The 19190-nt window shown below is 34.3% G+C and overlaps 1 protein-coding gene across 1 annotated transcript; it reads left to right on the top strand.

Moving 5' to 3' along the window:
• The first annotated feature begins 8103 nt into the window (after nt 1-8103).
• LOC133870333 (putative inactive cadmium/zinc-transporting ATPase HMA3) lies at nt 8104-18801 on the top strand. Its single transcript, XM_062307423.1, has 10 exons — nt 8104-8255; nt 8650-8877; nt 10994-11251; nt 13697-13794; nt 14701-14956; nt 15045-15182; nt 15423-15750; nt 15897-16099; nt 16432-16634; nt 17255-18801. Exons 2-10 carry the CDS (start codon nt 8673-8675, stop codon nt 18656-18658), a joined length of 3093 nt encoding a protein of 1030 aa, XP_062163407.1. The 5' UTR covers nt 8104-8255; nt 8650-8672; the 3' UTR covers nt 18659-18801.
• The last annotated feature ends 389 nt before the right edge of the window (nt 18802-19190 follow it).

Below are 19190 nucleotides of genomic sequence, written 5' to 3' on the forward strand. Positions count from 1 at the left end.
TAGGGTTTTGAGACAAAACTCTAGATCCTAGTATATTGAAGCTTCCAAACTCAAATCTTAATTCGAAAACATGATCCTTCGGGTAGAATCTACTTTTTCACCTATCAATTTGAGGTAAACCTAAAAATCCTAGTTCTTCTATATTTTGTGTTGATTTTTGAGAGTTTGAGTTTAATCTCTCAATTTTCCTTTGGTATTGTGTGTGTGTGTCTGTTTTTTTTTTTTTTTTTTTTTTTTTTTTTTTTTTTTTTTTTTTTTTTTCTTCAGAGTATTATTGATCATCTCCAAGCATTGTGTTTTACTTTTGGTGAGAAATCAAGGTAAGACCCAAAACCCTAAATTTTTAATAAGTGTTTAAATTAGCAAATTTTGTCAATGGAACCTTAGAAATTCTATGGGTTTTCTATGGGTGTAGTTCTTGAGCAATTCAAAAGCTGAGGATTTAGAGTTAGAAATGTTGTGTTAATATTAATGTGTCATGCAATGTGATAATGCAATGGTGCATTGTAAGGCATTCGTTGGGAATCCATCTTTAAGCCAAATATTGAGCAGTCAAAGTAAGTATTTACTCACTGAGAACTTTGTTGTGTTTTATGCCAAGAAAATGATATGATTTGAGCCAGAAATATTTTAGTATAATATATGCATGTGAATTGCTTTTAATATGTTAAGGTGATGTTTTGATGGGATTTATGAGTTTTTTTGTTAAGATTGAGTACATGTGGATTGAGTATTGTTTATGTGATTTATGAGAATTTAAGGAATGCATGTGTTGAAGAAAGTTATGAAAAGTATGAGATGAGAAGATTTGCATAAGTGTGATAGCATGAACACAAAGCACAGATAGTGTTGGAGCACTAGCATAACAAAATCATGAAGGCTAAACGTTAAGATCATGGGAGAAAGATCGCCATGGCGGAGCAAGTGTAAGACCAGTGAGTATCCATTCTCATGGCGTCAAAAACAATTCCTGTGGTTGTAGCCTTGCAGGCAAAGAAACTAAGAAAATAAAATAAGAGCATACATAGCATGATAATGTGTGGCATGTTTAAGAAAGGATTCCATGCTAGACGTATTAGTATGCATATGTTTTTGGTATGAGATGGAAATATGTGTATAGTGATATTCGACTAGATTCCATGTGCATTCTAAGAAATATCATGTATTTGGAGTACATGTATAACATGAGTTGCCCAAAGGTTCGGAATGTCATGTATGCATGTATGACCGAGCTATGATGTTGATTGGTCTTGTTTGGATATTATATATTTGGAGTGCATATAAAACATGAATTCCCCAAAAGTTCGAAATGTCATGTATGCATATGCGACCGAGTTATAACGATGATTTAACTTGTTAAGATGTAAAGTTTTGGAGTGTACATATGAATGTATTCCCCAAAGGTTCGAAAAAAAATGCATGCATATATAGCCAAGATACTACGTCGAATGTTTTCCCTGTGATTTAATATTGGGAGTGCATGTATACTTATATTCCCCAAAGGTTCGAAGTAACTGTATGTGTGTAATGCCATAATGTTATATCCATTGTTTTCCTACAATGCCATGTTTTTGGGAGTATGCGTATATTGAAATTCCCCAAAGGTTTGGATGACTTGTATGCACATAAGGCAAAGACATAGTGTCAACTATTTCTTTTGATATCCCTATATGCCTGTATTTGGTTCAGAAAGCTTGCATACAAGAATACCTGAGTCACATGATATATATGTAATGATGTGTATAATGTAGATTATTTGATTTATGAACCAAACACCATGGTTTAATCTATCGGCTAAGAATCATTTTATGCAAAATTATCAATCCACAAGTAGCTGTTATTGTAAACACATGGCAGAATTTTAATGATTGGCTCATTGTAAAAACCCATTGCATATTATATTACTGAGTTGGTAAACTCATACTTTCACATATGTGAACGTGGTTACCACCTCGATCGTGTAGACGTTGATGAGGAACTTGTGACACTATACTTGGGATACTACGACTGAGGCTCTTCGCATTGGTCGTAGGGGTATCGGACTCAGACAGTCCGTATTTTTGTATAGACTTTTGTTTATGGCTTGTGTCGTATGTGGCACATGTTTTGTATAGCCATTCCTTAATGTATATAATATTTTGATTAAGCATTGAACAGATAGACAGATATATGGCTCTGATGTTGTAATGAACACTTCTTAGTTTATGAAATTAGTTTCTGCTGCATAGTTGTTTATCTCTGATGTATTAGGTACATATTAGGGGATGTGTACATTGAGTTGGCTTAATGACTAATCGTTTTGCCACTATGGTGATTCAGTTTTGTATAAAAAAAATTAAAAATTAAAAATTAAAAAAAGGTCATCACAAAGAGGATGAAGGATTTGGACAGACATTCAAAAAAGACATTCCATTCTCGAGATATTTGTCCTTTAGCACTTCTACCTAAAGGCTAGGTTCATTAATAGTTAGTTTCTAGCCCAACTTTGCCAGCAAAGAATGATTGAGAAATTCCAATGGTCGAATTCTATGTCTTCCAAGGGCTTTCAGTTGACAAATTCTATCCCAAGAAAGAAAGGAAAGAGTGTGCTTCTTTTCCTGGGGGAATCCTCACCAAAACTTACATTGAGTAGCTGTGATCTCGGAACATAAGGTCTTTGGTAGCAGAAATAAGGGCATTAAATACATAGGAATTGCATTTGCCACTGACTTTAACAAAGTAGTACGGGCTGCTTGAGAAAGCAACTTAGCTTTCCACCCAGAGATCATAGAATAAATCCTAGCTTTAATATCAATGAAGGCACCTCTCTTATTGCAGTGCATAAAGAGAGGGATATGAAGGTATTTGGCCCTAGATGAAATAGGGGAAGATTGAGAATACCACTGATTGCTGAAATAGAAGCAGGAATGCAATTTTATCTAAAAAATGTAGCTGATTTAGAGATATTGATACACTGTCTAGACCATCTTGAATAAGTAGTAAGGCAATGAAGAATAGATCTAGCTTCGTGGACATTAGCACGAGAGAAAAACCATAACATTGTTAGCAAATAAAAGATGTGAGATGGAAGGACTCAACTTAGCCATCTCTATACCATGGAGAGAGCCAAGATGCTCTTCTCTTATAATTAACCTAGAAAGAATCTCATAACTCAAAATGAAGTGAAAAGGAGAAAGCAGATCACCTTGCCTTAATCCACGAGAAGGTCGAAAGTTTCCATAAGGGGCACCATCTAAGAGAACTGAAAAAGAAGTAGTAGTAATACATTGATGAATCCAATGGATCCAAGTTGGATGAAAACCCAATAAGGAGAAAATTTCAGCAAGAACTCTCATTCCATAAAGCATAAGCTTTTTCCATGTCTAACTTCAACGCCATCAAACCTCCTTTGCCTCTCTTATTCTTCATAGAATGAAAGAGTTCATGAGCAAGAATCGCGTTATGAGGACTAGATTGTGACAACCCATATATATATGTATCAAAGATTATACAAATAGCAGCCGAAACTTATAACATTACAAAAAGGAAATAACTACAACATCCAAAGCCATTTAATAGTCCAAGTGTTTAAGGCTTAATCAAGTACTATTTACATAGCAAAAGAATGGTTATAAAAAAGATATCACAAACGACACAATGCCATATACAAAAACTACACAAAAGTGGACTATCCTCAAGTCTGAATGCATCGACGTGAAAAGCCTCAGTCGTAATATCCTAAGTACAAAGCCACACGTTCCTCATCGACATATGTGGTACTTGTAACCAAAGCATCATCATCTATACGATTGTAGTGTTTGCCATGTTCGCATAGGTGGAATAATGAATCTATAATATCAACAATATTTAACTCATTAAGTTTTCATAAAGAGTCGACACTTATTTTTTCTACCATACGTTTACAATAAATGCAATCAGAAGTATAATACTCATTTTCAAAAATATTTTGTAGCTGAAAAGGTAAACTCTGGCGTATTATAAACATGTGAAATCATACTACGTAGCTGTGAGTATATACAGTGGCGGAGCCAAGATTTTGGTTCAGATAGGGGGCTCAATTTTTTTTTCTTAATAAAAAAATTCTAAAGTTAATTAAAAATATTAAAAATTAAAACTAACGCAATAACTAAATAATTCAACAAAATTTCATTATCGCTTAAAACATATAAATGTAACTTACAATTTATTTTGTCACTCCTAGTGTTAGCTTATTCATTTGTCATCGATGAGTCTTCATACCTTAAAATCGTTGCATGATTTCTTCATTGCTGATAATCTTGAATATATCCTTCTCAATGTACTTAACCAGATAATCATCCATCCATTGATCTCCTATTCAGTTACATAAACAATTTTTAACAATATTCATTGTTGAAAATGCTCTTTCAATAGTTAAAATATGTAACCAAAATTATATATATATATTTATAAATAATTAACTTTTTTTAAAAAAAAATAATGTAACTATAAAATCTTAATTAATGTAGAAGTTTGATTACATACATGTCACTCTCTCTCTCTCTCTCTCTCTCTCTCTCTCTCTCTCTCTCTCTCTCTCTCTCTCTCTCTCTCTATATATATATATATATATATATATAAAGAAGCTAAGTAATTGAATTGAATTGTTGAAAGCTTGAAGTAGGAAATAAATATTATTGAACTGCTTGAAGTAGGCTTGAATTGTTGACTTCGAAATCGCAATCCTAATACCCAAATTGGTGTTAAGTGTTTGAAAATCCTAAATATATACTAATATACCTAGGTCTTAAGGTCTCTAACGGTGCTTCCATTGAAAAAAAAGAAAAAAAAAAAAAAAGTAGAAATAGTAAAAAAGAGGTCGAAAAATTAGAGTAAGTTTTTGGCTTTTCGGCTACTGTAGTGTTGCTCAGAATTTTTTAACCAAAAAAATAAAAAAAATAAAAAAATAAAAGAAAAGACAAGAAAACCAAATTGGCCTCTTAAGTCTCATGAAACGGGTCTATATCTGATTGATATCAAATTATCAATTAGCCAGTTAGCCTCTCAGTCTCCCACACAATCACGACTCACAAATAACCGGTGTCACTTTAACTTTTTTAAGTCTAACAATAAACCAATAGGTAAGACAAGCAAACAGACAAAACAGACCAAACGCCAAACAGTGTCACTTAGGCAACAATAAGGTCCAGCAAATAAATGAAACAATGTGTTTTGTAAAATCTTCCATATGCTTAAACCAAACGATGCGTTTTGCAAAATGGGATGTTAATCTTTAGTCTTGGTTTCGTCTAAATATTCTGATCTAAACTGATTTGGCCTCTGTGTGACTTAATTTTAAAAAAATTGTGATAATTCATTGGATTGAGTCGTAAATCTTGGTCTCCTGAAATAATATTTTCCCCCTAATGAGTAATTTGATCGTGGGCAAAAAGGATATTCAAAAAAAAAAAAAAATCCACATTAAGTAATGGAAATTGGGAGTTGAGGGAGGGGGTGGGGTGGAATTTGGAGCCTCCTCCCTCTGCCCCTGCCTAGGAGGGTTGCCAGCAAGGACGCTAGGTCCTAAGGTGTGATTGTAACGTCCTACATCGCTTGTGTATGAGAATGAGGATGTCCTGATATATATGTATATTTACACATTTTTTGACATAACGCGTTTTAAAGCAATGATGGTAATGAACCTATCAGAACTCTTGAGCTAAGCGTGCTTATGCGAGAGTAATTCTAGGATGGGTGACCTTTTGCAATGTCTAGTTCGAGGGAGACGACAGTTGAGAATATTGTGTTATTGGGATAGATCATTAAAGTACCCTAGATCATGCACATGCATATTGGTTATGTTTTTGTTTCATGCATTTTTTGTTTTTAATTTTTTGCATGCATTGTTTTGTGATTTATTGTCCTTCTTGTTTTTAAGTGTCTTTTCCTGTTTTGGTAGCTTTGTATTTATTCTGTATATATAGTTAAAAAAAATAAAAATAAAAAATAAGGAAACTATCTTGTGAGTGATTGATTTCAACACTTGTGACAAGTTTGTGAGTGAGTGTTCTTAACCCCTTATTGGTAGGGTTGGCGCTCTCCCGAGGGACATGTAGTACAACATCGGTGCCCTAATGTTGCCACATTTGTTATCATTAGAGACAAGACCAAATTTAAACCCCGGATGATCCACACCCCTAATGATGTTGTCATTACGACTACCAATCAAATATGATTGTGCCGGCCACATGTAACATCATTGGATCCAAGGCTGAACAATAAATATAAATCCCATAGGGATTAACTTGTATAATAGTAGCGCATAGTCTTTATCCGTACATGAAGCACCATTTTATACAATGCAATTTATTATCGTCTTTTACATAAAAATGCATTTACAAACTCTCATATTACATCATTGATTATTCCCATATTACATCATTCATTATTAATCTCATATTTTTTTTCACAAAAATAGAGTTCACAATGATCTAAAATATATTTCATGTGAATTTTAAATATGCACGTTTATTATATAAGTTATTCATGTTATAAAGTAATTTGATATACTAAGTAATTTTGTGAGTTTACTCCCAGGGTCGTAAGGCTCCTTCGAATAACATCCTAGAGTCTCCTCACCCTCCAAATCTATGAAAAGATCTAACTTCAGTACTTAATCAAAACTAAAATACTCTTAAACCTAATTTGGGAAAAAAAAAAATGGTCATTCAATCTGACCATTAAACATTCATTTATCGAGCTAGACAATCGACATCGATCATTTGGCTAGACCATCGAACATTCATTCCTCTGCCAGAAAGTCTCATTTCTCTTATCCATCAAAGATCTATCCTCAAAACAAAGTCTAATCATATACTTCTACATACATCTCGAAACATAAGACTAAACATAGATAGAAAATTAGCTAACACAAGATAAACGTGACCCATAATCATCTAATCATCAACACATCAATAACTCATCAAATCCAACCATAAAATAGAAAATCTACTAAACCCTATGCAAATGAACGATTAAAAAGCTAATATAGGAATCAAACAAAGTGGTTCCATGCTAATAACAACATCCAATATGAGATTGGAGTAGAAGATTGCCTCCTCTTGAGAGTAACCTTCAAGATCCACCTTCTCTCTCCTCTTTCTTCTTCTTCTTCTTCTTCTTCTCTCTCTCTCTCTCTCTCTCTCTCTCTCAAGGATTCTAGAGATTAGGGATTGCAAAATGAGGCTAATGGATTGTGAAATTACATTTAAGATTGAACCATGCATGCTAAAAATGGTAGAGAAATCCAAACATTATATTGTTGTAACCACCATCCAAGTCGAACATTCATGGCTAGGGTTACATCAACCATTCAGTTACCTCACCGAACGTTCACTGAAATCCAAGATCCTCAAAAGTCAAAAATAATAAACTTATAGTTTATTTTCATGGCATATTTTTATTCGATTCCATTTACTATTCATTCCAAATGCAATTACGTTATTTGTTAGAATAATGATACATACCACATTTTTATCCTACAATGTTAATGTGGAACTTGTTGATGTGGCAGTCCCAACTAACCATTTAATATGTATATATATTTATTTTCTAACAATGACAAATTCAAGGGTTGGTTCACACTACCACATCATAACTGTGAAATAGTTGTAGAATAAAAATGCGGTTTCTCGCGTTACTCTATTTGTTAAAATGTTATGAGCTTGTGTACATGCATGAAATTTTTTTAAAATAATTTTAAATTACAAAACGTTTTATCTCACTCAGCCCTTTAGGTTGAATCATTTTGTAACTATAAAATGAAAGTTGAAGGGTTTTTTGGTAAGCAAAGAAAAAAATTAAAGGTAGTGAAACAAGAAGAAGCAAGATATGAGGAGGTGAAGATAAAGGTAATGGAGAAGGAAATTAAATAGTAGTACTAATTAGTGAAACAGAGATACGAAGAAATCTACATTTTATATCACCATCACCTTTGAGCACATATGCTTGAGTTGGATACACATGTGGATTGCATTTCTGCGGCCCTCCGGCCAACTGATTCTCCACTACTCTGTCTCATCAGCAACCAATAATTCCCATATGGAAAATTAGTATTTTACAAATTAAATTCTTTTTGGTCCAAATCCATATTCTTTTCGCAAATGTCATCTTATCACGCTGCATCGATCGTATATATTTCCCTTCTTAACCCCGCCCTCTCTTCTACTTAAAGCTTGGACCCTCTTCATGCTACTCCAACCCAAACGCCCGAAAGCCTAGCTCTCTTTCACTAGAAGGTTGTTTCTTATTTTTTTTATTCTTTTTTCTAAACGCCTTCGATCTGGGTGTTGACTTTTTTGTGTTCTTCTATCTTTTCTGTTCTGTTCTTGATCTGTTTGCGTGACAATTTTTTGCGTTGTTGTCTTCATTAGATTGTCATAGTTTTTCCTAGGATGATACGTGTTCATTTTTGGTTTTCGTGTTCTTTTATCTTTTCCTTTCTTGATCTGTTTGAGTGTCGACAATTCTTGCCATGCTGCTCCGCTACCCCACACACGTGCATATCATGCACGCATCCCTTCACCATATGCTCTCTGGTTTTTCTTCAAATTCTAAAAGTTTGAAACACAAAGCATTACCACAGTGATCTGGTTATTGAAGATGTATACTATTGTTTGTTTGTATTTGCAGAAGTAGTTGAGAGATCGAAAAGTATGGATTCCCAGGAAAAAAGGAAGACAGAAAAAAGGTTGCAGAAAAGCTACTTTGATGTGCTGGGGCTGTGCTGTTCGTCAGAGGTGCCTTTGATTGAGAACGTCCTCAAGGCTCTTGATGGTGTCAAGGAGGTCTCCGTGATTGTCCCCTCAAGAACAGTCATTGTTCTTCACGACAATCTCCTCATTTCCCAGACTCAAATTGGTAAATAATGAAAACAAAACTTGTTCGATCTCTAACACATGTTAATTATTAATTTCTTTCTATATATCAAAACAACCCATTTAATTTGATTTTGGTTTCACAGTCACAAATAGCTAGATTTTGTCCATTGTTGAGAACCAAAACACAATATGATTTGAGAAAGTCATCCTCAACTACAACGCTTTGAGAAATCCATCTACCTATACCAACACCTATCCTACCTCAACCTATAATTTAGGATCCGTATTTTACGTACCGAGTGCGTAGCTTTAATTTAAACCGTTTATTTTACTTAAGAAAATATATATAAGCTTCTGAGGTAACTGTTGGACATGGTCGAACTACTCTTTTAACTACATAGGTAGTTCAATTGGTCCACTACCCTAACCCGGCCGTGGCGCCCATTGAAGGCCAGGCTCCCTCCGGCCCCCTCCGGCGATATCTTTGGTACTCAATTAGACTTTGATGCAATAATTGTCCATCTGCTTTATGATTTGCTTGGAAGGAAAAAAAAAACACTTTCTTATTTGTAATGCACTAACAATGATAGACGTCATATTTAGGCAAAAAGTGGCCTGATGAAGCATGTGGGTGGGAGTCATTAGGGGGTCCAACGGCTTGGTGGTGCTGGCGATAAATTAAAGGCTAGCGCAATTTCAATATGCTAAAAAAGCTTGAAAATTCGCTTTTAGTGATGCTTGTGATACTATCTATAAAAGATACAACTCATCATGTTTAATATTTTGATGCTTCTTTTGTTATTGCTTAACTTCTAATTTCTTTATTTGTTGATGGATATATAGGCCGGGAATCCTCTCTCTCTCTCTCTCTCTCTTTCCCATTTTCTTCTAACCCTTTTCTTTTCCACCAATATGTTTCATCTTTCTTCCTCATCCCCCCACATAAATTTTCTTCCATGCGACTAATCTCAAATTTTCGTAATTTTTGAAGTGGAAAAGGGCCCATTCCTTAAAAAAAGGGATAAAACTATCGTTTCACTTTTTCTGAATAATTTTATCCCTCATTTTCATGGGACTGGATCCTCTCCGGTTCGTTTCATGTGTGTACGTATTCCTTTACTTGTTTTCTTTTAACCTAGCATTTAGATTCCACCAAGTAATTTTTATTTTTATTTTTTTTATTTTTTTATTTTACCTATTTACTTTTTCAATTTTTCAAAGCACCTATATTTGATAGACTCACCATTTAGCTATCCATTTTAGAAAATTCAATTATTAGGCAAAGTAGCTACGTGATGAGAATTATTATTATTTTTTTAGCTATTTTTTATTACAAACTTTTCAAAATAAAACCGTTTGCCAGTTTGGTAGCCCAATGTGAACGCTGTTTACGCTATCATCTTCCCCATAGATTGTTGGATATCGGATTGTCTCCTGATGATTCGCGTGAGCTCTGATATCCCCGCGCCTTTCACATGACAAAAAGTCGCTCGGGAATTGTTTGGTAGGAAACATCATGCGGTGCAAAGAGTATTTTAATATAATTTCCGATGTCCACGAAAAATCAGAAGGTAGTGTTCTCGAGGGGCCGGGAAAAAATTAAAAATTAAAATAATAAAATATACAAAGCGATTCCAATAGCTAATTGCAATGTACAACTGTGGAGGGTGAATATTAAACTCAATAATTTGGTAGAGTACCACTAGCACCAATTCCTTTTTTTCCTTTCCATTTTGACCAAAATGCCCTTTAGCTTTACATAAATTAAGTGATAAATTTGTTTTTTTCTCCTTTTTTTTTTTTTTTAATCTTTTTATTTATTTATTTTTACTTTTATAATATAATAATAAATAATGATATTTAATAAATGAGTATATGACTGCTATATAAATTAGAAGTAAAGAATAATGATATATATTCAACTCTCATCCCATTGGATGTCCATCAACTCTTAAATCAATCTTTAATAAAAAATAAAAAAATTGAAGGACGGATGAATAATGCTGCATCAACCTAATAGAATGTGAATCGAGTATTTAGAATTATTTCAAAAACAGATTTTTACTCGCGATCACGTCTTCTCAGTTATATAAAAATTTACTAAATAATATTATTCACAAACATATGAGTAACTTGGGAGTTGTTATTGATGACAGTTAAGGCCCTAAATAATGCAAGGCTTGAAGCAAATGTGAGGGTATATGGAGTGGAGAATTCCCAAAAGAAATGGCCGAGCCCGTATGCAGTTGCCTGTGGTGCATTGCTTTTGCTGTCTTTCTTAAAGTATGTCTACCGTCCACTCCAATGGCTGGCTGTCGGAGCGGTGGCTGTTGGCATATTCCCGATTGCTTTGAAAGGGTTGGCGGCGATTCGGCATCTTAGGTTCGACACCCACATTCTTGTTTTGATTGCAGGTAAGCTGCTTTTTTCTAGTCATTTCGACTTACTTTATTGCTCCTTTTTAGAGAATATTTAAATATTTTTGTCTGTTGAAGCCGACCAATAGGATATATATGGGTGGTAATTATTTTTTAAATACTTTTTAAATATTATTTTGTAGAATTTAAATTCTATTCAGTTTCTATTTTTAATTTTCTTAAAAAAAAAATTATCTAAGGTTTTATAAACCATCCAAGCATAATTTCAAAAACAAATTCTCTCAAAATTTGTAATTTTAAATATTTTTCAAAAAAATTGCACACCTATAAAAGCCATAATTACTCACAAAAATGATTTGTGAAGTCGGCTTCAATTTAGTTGAGGTTAAGCCTAAATTGAGTTCATGCCGGTTGGTGTTTAATCAGAAATGACTTTTTTTTTTTTTTTGTGGTATCTTAAACATGAATTTATGAGGTGGTTTTCGAACCTCATTTCTTTTTATTCTCTCTATATTTGCTTTGGTTCTATGGTTTTAAAAGTAATAAAAAAAATTAGATTATTTACAATTATTTTTCAAAGTGAGATTAATAATCAACGGTAATGATTTGACCGACTCACGGATATCTCACTTTCTTTAAAGTATTTCATTACATTTAAGAATAATATTTTATAACGCTAGAGGCCATACTTTTCTCTGATGGCAAGGCCAATCAGCTTTTGAATATTCTTTTTTTTTTTTTCTTTTTTTTATTCTCTTACAACGAGTGAAAAAAAAAAAATTAGGTAAAATAATCATTTAGATAAAGTATAATTTCTGTCATTCCTCTAATATATAATAGCCCAATCATTTAAGATGCATGTGAGATTCAAAGATTTGTATTATATTATATAGAGAAAAATCTTCTCCAAATAACCAAACGTCTTTATTCAAATACTCTAATTCATATTATTATATAATATTTGGGTAACTTAGTATATCTACATATCTTGTATTAATGGGTTTATTAGAACTCCACCAAATTAATAAGAATTATGACCCATCCTCTATTAACAAATTGAAACTCTTACACTACCAAACTTTAATCTTTATTTTTGTCATAATAACAAAAAAGTTAATTAATTATTTATTAAATTAACATTAAAATGCACCAAGACTTTTGTATCCAGCAGCTATTGGATTCATGATAAGCCGTACAAATTAAATCAATAACATTTGGACAAACAATTAGGGATTATACTTATTTTTCTTCTTTCTAAATATTGGTGTAACTTTGTTCTGTCTCTTGACAATTTAAAAGGTTAACTCCACTCTAATCTCATAAACTCTTGGCCTAATTACCTTTCACGCAAAGATTCCTCACTGTACAAAAGGCAATAGGAGAGGCTACAAATGTACCTCAAAAATAAATAAAACAAGAAGAGGCTACCAAAAAAAAAAAAGAGAGAGAAAAAGGAAAATTAATTTTCTTTTATTCTTCTTTTACCTACTCTACTTTAAAGGAATATTTATTAATACTCGATAAAAAGGTGTATTATCTTAATGGTTTTATAATTTGGTAATGTTATATGCTATACTTTATTTTAGTGGGCTAATGTGGCATTGTCTATCAACTATAAATCAGCCCTTAACGAAAATAATAATAATTATATATTACACCCTATCTTACTAGTCTGATATAACAAAGCCTCTCAACTCTTGAATCAATTCTTGTTAAAAATCAAAAAACAAAAAGTTAAAGGCTCATTAATACAATCACATCAGCCCAGTAAAATTAAAGCGTAAGGAAACTATAGTCTATAACATTTGTGTTTATAATTTGATAAGGTGTAAATTTTAGGCTGTAATGGCGTAAATAGTTGAAGATTTTCTTTGCAACAAAAGATATTCTATCTCAAGCAAAATTTAACTTTTGTGAGACCCTTCAACCCTATCCGAACCCTCAATTGAGGGGACGCGGTCAAAGACATGACCCTCAAAAGACCCTTCAACCCTACTCGAACAGAGCATGACCCTCATGAGACCTTTCAACTATACCCGAAGCACAAAAAAAGGCGCAGTCAGGGGCATGCTACTTGTTGCTTTGCTTTTAGAGGCTTTTGGGATCTTTTTGCTTCTTTTGCAGGTTTGTAGCCTTTTTTTGGCATAAGGGGTTCAAGCAATTTTTGCTGGAGTGTGTAGTATTTTTTGCTTGGCTGGTAATAAAATTCATTCATTTAAAAAGAAAGAATTTGATGCCATACACATTTAGCTTCTAATAAGACGAATTTAGCAGGGAACTTCACATAAACATAGTTTTTTTATTCAAATTATGAACTTATTAACTGGTATTATTTTATGTTTTGCACTATGATGCTTATACTTAATAGATGACTGAGCTACTTTTTTGTTTTATTTTTTTTATTTTTTTATTTTGTTTTCTGGGCGAATTAGGTGCTGTTGATTATAGTGAAGTTACTAACAGAATTTTTATTATTGGCAGTGATAGGGACACTTGCTATGAATGATTATTTGGAAGCCGGCACCATTGTCTTTCTGTTCACCATTGCAGAATGGCTTGAGTCAAGAGCAAGCCACAAGGTTCCCCTTTCCCTCTGTCTACTACCTCCTTAATTAGAAGCTAATATGATCTGATTTGGCTTAGGTGCCGTAAAAAAGAAGTACAGCATATATGCTTTAGTTTTTTAACCGGTTTAGATTTAATTTCACTTTCTTTTTTTTTTCCCTCTTTCTCATAAAAAATTTGAAATTAAATTTAGACCGTCAAAAAAATTACTGCAAAATAGAACTGCAAAGTTGTGCTTTTCCCATTTGTAGTAAGTTATTCTGCACTGCTGTTGTAGACTACAAAATTACTCAAAGGGCAAGCAGATCAGAAGCATTAAGCCCTAGCATCATATGTTAACTTGTAAAGCAAGTTACATAGGCATAAGCAAAACCATCTTAATACAAAAATGTTATAATCATAATATTTAGGAAAACTTCACTTAACCTCCCCTCCCCCCGAATTGCCATCACATTTGCAATCTCATCCCTTCCATTGGGATTTTGGGTTATATCAGAAGATCAAAGAGTAAAATGATACTTATATCCCTAAAAAACTTTATAAATTTATAAAATTACCAGACCCACCAAACGATACATTTTTTTAGGGTATTTTTGGTATTTTCAAGCCCTCTGTTAGGATTTAATAGGAAATTCTAACGGAGGAGTGAGATTGCAAAAAGTTGAAAGTTTGATTCACTAAATTGAGAGTTTGTAAACTTAAAGGGGATAATTGAAAAAATGATAAAAGTTTAGGTGGAGTTAAAGTGAAGTTTTCCCTAATATTTATGCTCAACAGTTTGAGATGGGCCATATAGCTTATGCCATTACTGTGTCAGTTTTACCAAGGCTGTTGAACTACACAAGAATAAAAAAAAACCTCATGTAAGCCTGGCCATTTGCTTTGAGAGAGCCTTTGATATTTTCTCCCCATGCACTTAGGCGAATGCAATAATGTCCTCATTGATGAGCATAGCCCCTCAGAAGGCAGTCATAGCTGAAACTGGTGAAGTCGTGGACGTCGACGAGGTCAAGTTGAACACAGTTCTCGCCGTTAAGGCCGGTGAAGTTATACCCATTGATGGAATTGTAGTGGAAGGCCAATCTGAAGTTGATGAAAAGACTCTAACTGGAGAGTCTTTCCCAGTAGCCAAACAAAAAGACTCTACTGTTTGGGCTGGTACCATCAATCTAAATGGTAACACCTCTCTCTATATTGTATGATTAATATATACATACTATTAACACTTTCTTTCTTTTTTGGCTAAAAGTTTTTGGTTTTTCAGGTTATATTAGTGTTAAAACCACTGCTCTATTTGAAGAATGCATGGTGTCTAAAATGGCACAGCTTGTAGAAGAGGCTCAGAATAGCAAATCCAAAACTCAGAGATTAATTGACAAATGTGCCAAGTTTTATACCCCAGGTTAAGCAACTTTTCATCATAGAATAGAAACTAATGTTTCTATTCATCACTTTAATTATTCATTGTTGGTTGTTTTAGAGCTTGTTCCTCCTATTACTCTCTGCTAGTAATTGTTAAATTACCACGAGACCTCCCGTGTGGGTTCAAACTCTTTCATAACAAATGAGGATCAAAATGTAAAATATTTAATTGAAACAAGGTTTGAACTGAGAACCTTAGTTTGATCGTATGTTTTTGCAGCCGTTCTGATCCTATCAGCTTGTTTTGTGGTGGTACCAGTCGCATTAAAATTTCATAATCGCAACCATTGGTTTCACTTAGCATTGGTTGTTTTGGTAAGTGCATGTCCATGTGCACTCATCCTGTCTACACCTGTTGCAACATTTTGTGCGCTCACAAAGGCTGCAACATCCGGTCTTCTAATCAAAGGGGGTGACTATCTTGAAACTCTTGCCAAAATTAAGATAGTGGCATTTGACAAAACTGGCACATTAACAAGAGGTGAATTTCTGGTGACCAACTTCCGTTCTCTTCGTGATGATATTAGCTTGAACACATTGCTTTATTGGTAAGGACTACTTTCTCTTCTAATCAGTGTGTTGATTCAATATTTTTTCATTGGCCCCTAAACTCTTCATTAGAACAGTTTTCTGTCTGTTAAGGAAAATTTTAACTTCATAGACGATTGACATTATTTATTTGATCTTCCTGAAGGGTTTCAAGCATTGAGAGCAAGTCAAGCCATCCAATGGCAGCCGCACTCGTTGACCATGCAAGGTCACTTGCGATTGAGCCAAAGCCTGAACATGTGGTGGAATTTCATAATTTTCCTGGAGAAGGCATTCATGGCAAAGTTGATGGAAATGATATTTACATTGGAAATAGAAAAATCGCCCTGAGAGCTGGGTGTGCAACAGGTGAGAGCCTTCACCTTCTTTACCCTGAAAGCTATGTACTAAAACACCCCAGTTTAACGCTAGTACTGTAACTTATGTATTACATCTATGCTATATACATATATGAATATATACACACATGCATATATATGTATGTATAGTAAAACACCCGAGTTTCACTCTATTGTAAGTTATACATTACATCAATTATGTATGTATGCATGTTTATTTATGTGTAAATCTGTGTGTTTTTCATTTTTGAAAGACATAGCTGTACATTTCCAGATTTTCATTTCATTTTGCTCTTTGCATATGGCTCTGTGGTTCTAATCCTTTGATATTCAACTTTTTAGTTCCAGAATTAGAAGGTGATATGAAGGAAGGAAACACCATTGGCTACATATACTGTGGAGCAACCCCAGCTGGTATTTTTTGTCTCTCTGATACTTGTCGATCTGGGGTTGTGGTCGCGATCAGAGAGCTGAAGTTTATGGGCATTAAAACCGCTATGCTAACTGGAGACAGGCATGCAACAGCAATGCATGTACAAGAACAGGTACACTTTCTACCTCTTTTCCACATATTTCTGTTTGGCTGTATTTGGTAAGGTTTTAATGTAGTAATCTTTGAGTAATTTTGGGTTCATTAATGGTATTTAGTAGACTGCCATATAAATTGATAATGTGACGCTGAAAATCAGTTCTTAGATCATTACTTGTAAAAGAAAAACTAAAAGTTGATTTTGAATGCCATGTTAGTTCAGTCGTATGACAGTCGGGTAGTAGCGTATGAAATAGCATTACTCTTTTGGGTTTGACTAATCTTGAATGGAATCGAAAAGGAATAGTTTATCCATCAGATGGCACTAAAATCAGAGATCAATAGTTCAGCAGAAAGCCGTCATAAGAAAAAATCTAGCCATTAACACAAGTTTTAAGAATTTGAAATAGCCGGATTTCATGGTTTTCAGCAATGGATCCCCAATTGCCAAAAAATTGATATAAGGCAAATGCTTTGAGAAGTAAAATGAACTTATTTCAGATTCTTTGAAAATTAGAGTGATTCTACTTCAGGGAATATCAAATCTTCCCTAATTTATCCTTTTGCTGCCTAGGCTTACTGTTGAAAATTAACTTAAAAGTAATATTAATACTGGCATCACACTTTTATGAACAGCTTGGTCATGCTCTAGAGATAGTTCATGCAGAACTTCTACCTGAAGATAAGGCAAGAATCGTCAGAGAATTTAAAAGGGAAGGACTAACAGCCATGACAGGAGATGGTGTAAATGATGCCCCTGCATTGGCCACAGCCGACATCGGTATCTCAATGGGCATTTCAGGCTCTGCTCTAGCTACTGAAACTGGTCAAGTGATTCTTATGTCCAATGACATCAGAAAGATACCAGAAGCCATCCAATTGGCAAGAAAAGCTCACAGGAAAGTAATGGTGAATATCTTTTTTTCAATCACTACTAAGTCCGCTATCCTTGCTTTGGCCTTTGCTGGCCATCCACTTGTGTGGGCAGCAGTTCTTGCTGATGTTGGGACATGCTTGCTAGTCATCCTCAACAGCATGCTGCTTTTGCAAGGTACAGAGAAACCCAAGGGGAAATCAAGCAAATCTTCTGCTGAACAGCATACCCATAAGCATGGATGCAATGCGAGTAATGGCCACTCATCTCATCACCATCACCATCACCATCATCAACAAGATACCCGTAACCACTGCTGCTCTGACAAAAAAGATCAAATGGTTACTCTACCTCAAAAGTTTTCTTCTAAGATGTGCGCTGCAAATGTAACAAGTGGTGAATTTCATGAGGCAAAGCACTGTACAGAAGATAAATGCCACTCATCTCATCACCATCACCATCACCATCATCAACAAGATACCCGTCACCATTGCTGCTCTGACAAAAAAGATCAAATGGTTACTCTACCTCAAAAGTTTTCTTCTAAGATGTGTTCTGCAAATGTAACAAGTGATGAATTTCATGGGGCAAAGCACTGTACAGAAGATAAATGCACAAATTCCATAGGAAGAAAAGGTGATTGTGCAGAAGATGATGGGCTCCAAGAGGAAAAACATTGCAAACATCTTATTCCTATAGAAGGAATGCAAAGCATGACAAATGATGACCATTGTCACTCAGACCATTGTGGAAAAAGCCATAGCCATTGCAAACATCTTATTCCTTTAGAAGGAATGCAGACCATGACAAACGATGGCCATTGTCACTCAGACCATTGTGGAAAAAGCCATAGCCATCCTGACAATGGAGCAGGAGGAAAAATGGTGTCAAGTTGCAACCATCAGCTCAATGCACCACTTCAAACCACCATTGATATTGTGCCATGTACTGACCATGTGGAGTCAATCACTATCCATGATTTTGGGAGTTGCAAGAACTATAGGACGGAATGTGCGGAATCGGCAGCGGCTATGCATGCTTCTGTCAGAATGGAGAATAGAGAAATTGGTGGGTGTTGCAAGAGCTACATGAAGGAATGTTGTGGCAAGCATGGACATCTTGGGACCGCCTTTGGTGGAGGATTATCAGAAATCATCACGGAATAATGCCATTAAGTTTGAATAAGGCTACTTTACCTTGCTAGATTTCTACATGCTTTATTATTTGAGGAAATTTTGGTAAAAGGGAATTATTGGCATTTGTAAGAACCACAACTAACGAATGAAACAAAAATGTTAATATTTTAAAATGTCGTATCTAGCTATTTTGAGAAAATATATAAATGATAACAAAGTCTTCTTCTTCTTCTTCTTCTTCTTCTTCTTCTTCTTCTCCCTCCTCCTCCTCCTCCTCCTTCTCCTTCTCCTTCTCATTCTCCCCGCTCAAACTTAATGTAACGTCTTCAAAATTAAATAATTATATTTACTTAACTTGCAGTGTTACTCATAGTGCATTCAAACTAATTAATTGGTAATTAGCTGAACTTACTACAACTAACTAATTATCAGAGTATTCTAGAGCAGAGAGCAGAAATAAGTGATCTGAGACAACTAATATAAATCCTTAAACAATAACACATATCATTAATATAAACTTAGAGCTTCCAAAACATACATTACTCTAACATTAACAACTAAC

The sequence above is a fragment of the Alnus glutinosa genome, chromosome 6 (assembly GCF_958979055.1).
Source record: "Alnus glutinosa chromosome 6, dhAlnGlut1.1, whole genome shotgun sequence".
In the NCBI taxonomy this organism is placed as follows: domain Eukaryota; kingdom Viridiplantae; phylum Streptophyta; class Magnoliopsida; order Fagales; family Betulaceae; genus Alnus; species Alnus glutinosa.